The sequence below is a fragment of the Sinocyclocheilus rhinocerous genome, unplaced genomic scaffold, assembly GCF_001515625.1.
Source record: "Sinocyclocheilus rhinocerous isolate Xijiao unplaced genomic scaffold, SAMN03320098_v1.1 scaffold433, whole genome shotgun sequence".
NCBI lineage: Eukaryota > Metazoa > Chordata > Actinopteri > Cypriniformes > Cyprinidae > Sinocyclocheilus > Sinocyclocheilus rhinocerous.
In genome coordinates, this window is record NW_015627897.1 from 133,621 (window position 1) to 141,360 (window position 7,740).

General features: G+C 37.4%; 1 protein-coding gene across 1 annotated transcript in view; it reads left to right on the plus strand.

Moving 5' to 3' along the window:
- Window positions 1-6,475, plus strand: part of LOC107737007 (pro-interleukin-16-like) — a 61,243-nt gene extending 54,768 nt beyond the window's left edge. Inside the window, exons 26-29 of the mRNA XM_016548404.1 lie at window positions 2,033-2,134; window positions 3,141-3,390; window positions 3,873-4,001; window positions 5,254-6,475. Coding sequence (XP_016403890.1) covers window positions 2,033-2,134; window positions 3,141-3,390; window positions 3,873-4,001; window positions 5,254-5,414 — 642 coding nt within the window. The 3' untranslated portion in view covers window positions 5,415-6,475. The remainder of the gene's footprint in view (window positions 1-2,032; window positions 2,135-3,140; window positions 3,391-3,872; window positions 4,002-5,253) is intronic.
- The last annotated feature ends 1,265 nt before the right edge of the window (window positions 6,476-7,740 follow it).

The window sequence follows — 7,740 nt, forward strand, 5'->3', positions numbered from 1 at the left end:
AACCCCCAACACTGCACATTTTGCATGTCTCCTGCTCCAATGTATATTTTCAATTAATCTTGAACACCTTGGTTAGCTGGTTCAGGTGGGTTTGAATAGGGTTGGAGCCAAACTCTGCAGGATATGGTAATCTTTCGGAAACAGTGTTGGCCATCTCTGGTCAAAGGCACTTTCAATCAAGCTAACTTATATCTGGTCTACAGCTTGGCTAAACTGAGGGAGCGTACCATCGAGAGAGGGGAGGAGTGCGAGAAGGAAGAATGGAAACCTGAACGACCGCTCACTTCAGCCACAGATGTCTGTGCCCAATCCATGCTCTCAGCCCTTCCGCCACAGGAGATTCAGCAGATGATCCAGGAAGTCAAGGATCTGGATGAAGACACGCTAAGGGTGGGTTTAGCTCTGGCTTGGTAATCATAGAGCCGATACAACAAAGTACACGCTGTTGGATGTTGTCTGGTGTTGATTACTTCCACATCCTGCTCCGCAAACCTGAATATGTATGAGAGGTGTGACAGAGGAACAATCGGTTCTCTATAACGAAACAGCATATTTGAAGTGCTCTTAAAGGTCAGTGAGCTTTCTTTTATGTGCTGCTACATTCTGAAGCTCAATTGCTAGCAGAGTTGAAAAAAAATATAAAAAGACATGCTTCTCTTGGTCAAGAGTGCGACTTCCTGACCATGGCAGTGTTGCAATTTTGTTGCACTGTTTTGCATTTATGACTGTTCCCTTTGTTACATTTTCTGTCTGCAGTCAAACAAAGCTGTCTATATTCCTTCAGATTAATGAAGTGATGAGCACTATCTACGTACCCTTAAAAATAATGTTTTGTGCTGTAGGAGCAAAATGCAGAAAAACAGGAAGTGTCATTATTTTGCAGAAATGTCTTGAGGGCATGCCAGCTTTTCTTTCGGTTATATAAATAAGGGAACTGTAAAAGTAATCCAAGATGAGTGGTTAGCTTTATTAGTCTAGTTAGCGGGGCTGCATTATGGACTCAATGAATCAAATAAGCTTTCTTGAATTTTCTATAGTTCATTTTAAATGGTCCTTTTGTGTGACAAGTGATTTTTTTTTTTAAATGTAACATCTTCTATGCAGTCTTTGTCATTTTAGAGGGAGTTTAGCATGTCATGCCAGTAGATAATTTAAATCGAGCCATTTTTTTTAGCTTTAAATCTAACATTTAGCATAAGGCCTTCAAGTCCCTGAAATGTTAGAACCAAATGAAATTATGATTTGTTTAATGATCAAATTACTTTGGTAGTTCTTACAAATAACAGAGTATGCAAAAAAAAAAAAAAGTATGTTTGAATATGCAGTATTATAAAACAGTTAGTGAATATAAATACATGATTACCTGCTATTTCTGCTGGGATTCTGAAGCGTGCATCTGATGGACACTTTACTATCCCATGAGGCCATGGGTGAAGCGTAGAGGCTGACATCATAGGTTAGATGACAATTTCCAACATTTCAGATTCTTATGACAAGCATGCATACATGTAAATCATACTCAATGAAGCAATTTCTTCATAAAATACACAATTTTGGTCCCAAGACAAATTCAGTAGGTGTGCCTTAAAATCAGGATTTGTACTTGAGGACACTTCTGTTAAGAAATTAAAATTTATATTTACAACCAAATAATCTATAAATCATAATTAGACAAGCGTCATCTTTTAAGACCGTGCAAGATGCTTATGTGATTTTGACAAAATAGTTATTAACGAGATTCTTAAGTGCTATTTAACACTAGGGAAGGCAATATCTCTATATTTCTCTCAAAACTGCATGATGTAATGGAGTGGGAACAGGATCCAGCCCGCCTGGAAATCATCAATGTGGCAGCTGTTCTTTACAAAGCAATAAAGCCGTGTTCACAAATGCAGATTGTTCTTCAGCATGTCTAGAATAACAGCTTTGCTAAATGCAGTTCTGCTTACAGTACAGCCACAGATACAAAGGGGTTTTGAATCACGAAATATTCTATAAACAAGTCTGATTTGGATTTCTTAATGTCCATTAGCAACTGGAAGACATCCATGTTGTGATTCTACATAAAGAAGAAGGAGCTGGCTTGGGTTTCAGCATCGCTGGCGGTATTGATCTGGAGAACAAAGCAACTACAGTGAGTGACGTCTCTATATCTCCATAAAGCACACACCACAGCTCATCTACTTCACCTGTCAACAGGAGACACAGCCTCTTCAATTTGGTCATCATTTGCACATGCGTAGATCGGTATTATTTTCTTGCTTCCCTGAAACACAAAATAAGATCTCAGGCAGAATGTCTAAGCTTCAAATCTCTTTCATGAGTGTAATAAATTAAAAATGATGCATTTGGACCAGGTTTGACGTCACTGACAATAATCTTCCTTTTTGCAGTAGGTTTCAAATTTGGTTTTCCACATTAAATGTGAAATCTATGGCAGAAGGGATGATTTTTAGTGAACAAACCACTGAAATCTTGGGAAATTAGTGCACATATAGCTGAAAGTTTGGTCTATTTCTTACATAATATGTCACAACAGACTCAACAGAGGTCCTTTTATGAGCTTAGCAGCGAATATCATCATGCACTTTTGTTGTATGAAAAAAAAATTTGGACATTAGGATGACATGGACATGAGGATGAGTAAATGATGACAAATTTTAATTTCAACAACCGTTGAAACCTTTGGGGTTAGATTTTTTATTTTTTTTTAAATAGAAAATACTTTTGATTAATGATGTTACAAAATATTTCTATTTCAAATAAATGCTGTTCTTTTAAACTTTCTATTAATCACGGTTTCCACAAAAACATTGATAGTAATAATAAATATGTCTTGAGCAAGTCAGCATATATTCAAACAGAAAACAGTTTTATCAATTCTAAAAAATATTTCACAATATTACTGTATTTTTGATTAAATAAATGCAGCCTTGGTAAGCATAAGAGGCTTCTTAAAAAAAAAAATTAAAACAATACTACCCTAAACTTTTAAGATCTTATAGTTACAAACTTCCAGTGGTTCCACTGTAAATGCAAAATGTATACAGTTAATACTAGCAAAAGAATCGTATATATTGATTTTATTTACTGTATATGTTTTTATTTATTTATGTATTTACTGTATCATGGACCTTCAGGTTCACAGGGTGTTTCCCAGTGGTCTGGCTGCTCAGGAGGGCACCATAGAAAGAGGAGATGAGGTGCTGTCCATTAACGGTCAAACACTAAAAAACGTCACACACAGCGACGCCACAGCGATTCTCAGGCAGGCCCGCACCATGAAGCAGGCGGTGATAGTGGTGTCCAAAAACAAAGACCCAGAAGGGAAGGGAGGCGCTAACGCTAACGAGTCCAGCTGCAGCAGTGGGGCAGAGAGCAGCATCACAGGTGGGCCAACATTACTTACGTCAGCACAGAAATGGCATTAATGTTTAATGTCAATGTTTAATAGGGCACAGAAGGAATACAGGAATGTTACAAGAGCTGCATGTTGTGTAATAAAAAACAAAACAAAACTGTACGACTGAAGTCAAATTAAAAGCCCTATTTGAACTGGACTATTTTTCCATGAGGAGAATTCATGTTTCACAGATGGACTAATTCTATCCAAATCTGACACATCAGCTGTTTTTCACAATGCTTCGTAACTAAAGCCAAATTTCTTGTGCTGCCATTATGGACTTAGTTCTTTAAGAGCTGGTGTTTCAAGAATCAAATTTCAGTGGGTTTTATGATATATCTGGATGCAGTCACTATGTTAATAACATTTAGAAAATGAATCTTATCCAAATAGTGCTTAACACAAATATAAATATGCAAAATACGTGTTAATTCATTCTATGGTTTTTGTTTCAAAAAATGACTCTTAGGGGACGATGGAGGTGAAGCTGTAACAATCGAGTTGGAGAAGAATGCAGGTGGAGTTGGATTTAGTCTTGAGGGAGGAAAAGGCTCCATTAACGGTGACAGACCACTAACCGTCAACAGAATATTTACAGGTGAGACTACAACTGAACCTTAAATGAATGATTCACGCAAAAATGAACATTTGCTTAGAGCGTACCCTCAGGTCATCAAAGATGTAAATGAGTTGGTTTCTTCCTCAGGACAGATTTGGAGAAATGTAGCATTACATCACTTGCTCACCAATGGATCCTCTGCAGTGAATGGGTGCCGTCAGAATGAGTCCAAACAGTAAATAAAAACATCACAGTAATCCACACCAGTCAAGTCCAACAATTAATGTCTTTTGAAGTGAAAAGCTACATTGCAACGGTTTATAAATGTTAAAATGTCTTGATGGACTTCACAATATTTATCAGCTTTTTGGACTCCCATTCTGACGGCACCCATTCACTGCAGAGGATCCATTGGTGAGCAAGTGATGTAATGCTACATTTCTCCTTAAAGGGGTCATATGATGCTATTTTAAAGATCATTATTTTGTGTATTTGGTGTAACAGAATATGTTGACATGCTTTAATGTTCAAAAAACACATTATTTTTAAAATACTGTACATTATTGTAGGTCGTCTATGCCCCGCCTCTCTCAAACACGTCGTTTTCAACAAAGCCCCCTCCTTTGACAAGCGCAGTCTGCTCTGATTAGCCAGCTGATCCAGTGCATTGTGATTGGCCGAACACCACAAGCACCTGTCGGAAATGTAACGCCCCTGGCATTGTGCTAATATTTCCACATCGTGACGTAGACATGTGGGGACGTGTTGGAATGAGTTGTTTTAGGTAGGCGTGGTTGACTCTTAACTTTTATAAAGAATATCTCTTTGGATTTGAGACTTAAGTCTTTGCAACTTTACAGATCTTCTTTATGCACCAAGAGCTTGTAACACTCCAAAGAGAAAGGAAAACTTGAAATCGCATCATATGACCCCTTTAAGAGTACTGTAAAAATGTTTTTTCTAAGTGGGAAATAAAACGATTATTGGAGTACACTTCATGAGCATATACCATTTAAGTTTTTCTACTAAAAAAAATCACATCTAATTCAATGCTACTTTGTTGTTTCTTGTAATTAATTGTAAAATTCTGAGCAAAAAGTGTTTCTACACCAAATTAATTTCAGTGTGGCATCAAAATAACCAAAACCTTTGATAAACTAACAAATATGGTGTGGTTTTCTCATTTTGCACAAATCTTTTTGTAAAGTTATGCGGGTGCAGATTACATGTGGGCCTGCAAATTAGAATGTAGCATGAATCATACAATATATACTGTATTTTTTTCTGGCAGGGAGTGACGCTGAGCAGAAGGGGCTGAAGTCTGGTGATGAGGTACTGCAGATACAGGACTCGTCTCTGCAGGGTCTCACACGTTTTGAGGCCTGGACACTCATTAAAGGCCTTAATGATGGGCCGTTTACACTCGTCATTAAGAGAAAAAAATGCGATTAGAGCTAAACTCCACTCAGAAGCACCCAGAAGAAAATACTGTACTTATCTCAAACTTCATTTCAAGCGTTGGGGAAATGCCTCCACTTGCTAAAAAATGTACATTACAAATCAGTGTTTCTTAAAAGCAGGGTTCCCATATGATTTGACCAATGAATTTATTTCATTTAAATTTTTCTTACTGCAATCAAGACTGCAGTCAAAAAGAACAATTTCTATCCAATTAAGTGTTTTAGAGTTGAGCAAGAAAAACCTATACACACTGTAAACCTTTACATGACTTTTAGGTTCCCCCTTCCCCACTTTCATGAGTTTTGCAGGCCTGGAAATCCCATTTCCCTGATATTTCCAGGTTTTCCATGACTGGGGAACCCCGTTGGGATCATTCAGTTGCCTTGATTGCTCCATTTTGCCATTAATGCATATTGACAGTATGACTTTCATATCCTATATGATGTGCATGATGTGCATCACTGCATGATGTGGTACTACATGATCAGGAAAGCTTGTTTTTCTGAGAAGAGTTTTATAGCGCTTCACTGTGCTGGTATAGTACTGTTTTACTGTCACAATCAGGGATTCATTAAAAAAAAAGATACTTTTCAAGTCTGCCTGTTTTGATGCAATGATTTGCACAAGCCTGTAAATAGTTTCGGATATATTTCTACACCATTTCACCAAAGCAGAAACATGTCAACATGTCAACATGTAAAGAACATGTCATGAAGCATTTGTGGCACACAGTTTTCAAGAGATCAGAAATAGAATATTTCAAAAATCTTTTGTCAAATGCTCCCCCTGACAGTACATTGCTCTAGTTTTTCAAAGCCAGAAATAATAAATATATTCCTCTGATGTTTTCAAAAATATATATTATCTAACAGAATACACCTTTGACAGTTTAAAAAAAAAAAAAACTACTGTGCCTCTAGTATTCTGGTCTTGTTAGTTTTTTTCCCCCTTAAAAAGAAAGGCCTTAATATATTGAAACTGTGTCAGAAGAAAGATGTTTTACATGTAATTACTTGTTAAGGTTTGTAATGTTGAAATAAAGTGTGATACAAATGATACATATGGTCATCAGTCATTTTTAATATCTGAAAACAGAATCTAAAAGGAGAATCATACAATGGGTTTTACAAAGTGCAATTTCCCTTGTTTTTGCTTCTTTTAAGTATTAACAACAGTACACACATGTCCCACAGTCAACGGCAGGTGGACATATAATAAACTGCATTGAGCAAAAACACATTTGAATTCAACATGAAATGAGAAATGACCTGATTTTAATGCATATCTCAAGGTCCATCACTGCATGTTATTAAAAATTCTATACTCTGAAAATATACTGGCTTGCTTCGCCGGTTACGAATCCCTCATACAGTTCGACTTGTCCCATCCAATCATCTGCCTCCATTCTGGATTGTACCGCCCACTTTTCATGATCCAATCAATTCCAGGAGGATAAAATCAAGTACCGGCAAATGTTTTATTCTAAATCCATCAGTTTACAGAACTAAAATGACTTGCGAATGACATTTCATGTTGACTTCAAGAAAATTAAAAATCTGGAATAATCAAAAACTCTCACTTGACAGAATTGACAAAGTGTAGGCTATACACTGCTTTCGGAATGTAAATCTGTGTGTATTATTAAAATATACAGAGAACTTTGCACAATACTACTGAAGTCAAGCACACACTCCTTGCCAAACGGATGTAAAATATAGACTCTCAAAATAATCCTGAAATGCACTAGAGCATACTGCTCATTTACAGTATAAAAAAAAGAATAAAAAAAGCACACATCTCCAGGCCATGAGCATGCGTTCACAGTAATTTCACTGACGGCATACAGGCATATAAACACAAACTTCCTACGGGTTGAGACACATGTCAGGAGGACAATCGTGCAGCTAGACCAGGGGTAGGCAAGTTCGGTCCTAGAGAGCCGCAGTCCTGCAGAGTTCAGCTCCAACCCTAATCAAACACACCTGAACAAGCTAATCAATGTCTTCAGGATTACTAATGCCGAGTTCACACTGCACGATTTTCAAACTCGTCGGATCGCCGTTGTTTTCACACTGCGTGACTATCTGGGGTAGCATTCAGTTGCTGCTGTGTTCACATTGCACGATGGATCCGCGACAGGGGGTTTCACACTGCATGACTTCACAATAGGAAGAATCGCCGACAGCTCTGTCTGGTCCGCAAACTACGTTTCACAACAAAACACACGTGAGAAGTGATAAGGAAATAACGTGTGAACCCGTGTGCGTCAGACCGGAGTTCTCCATCGAGACTGTAATTATTAAAAAATATATATATA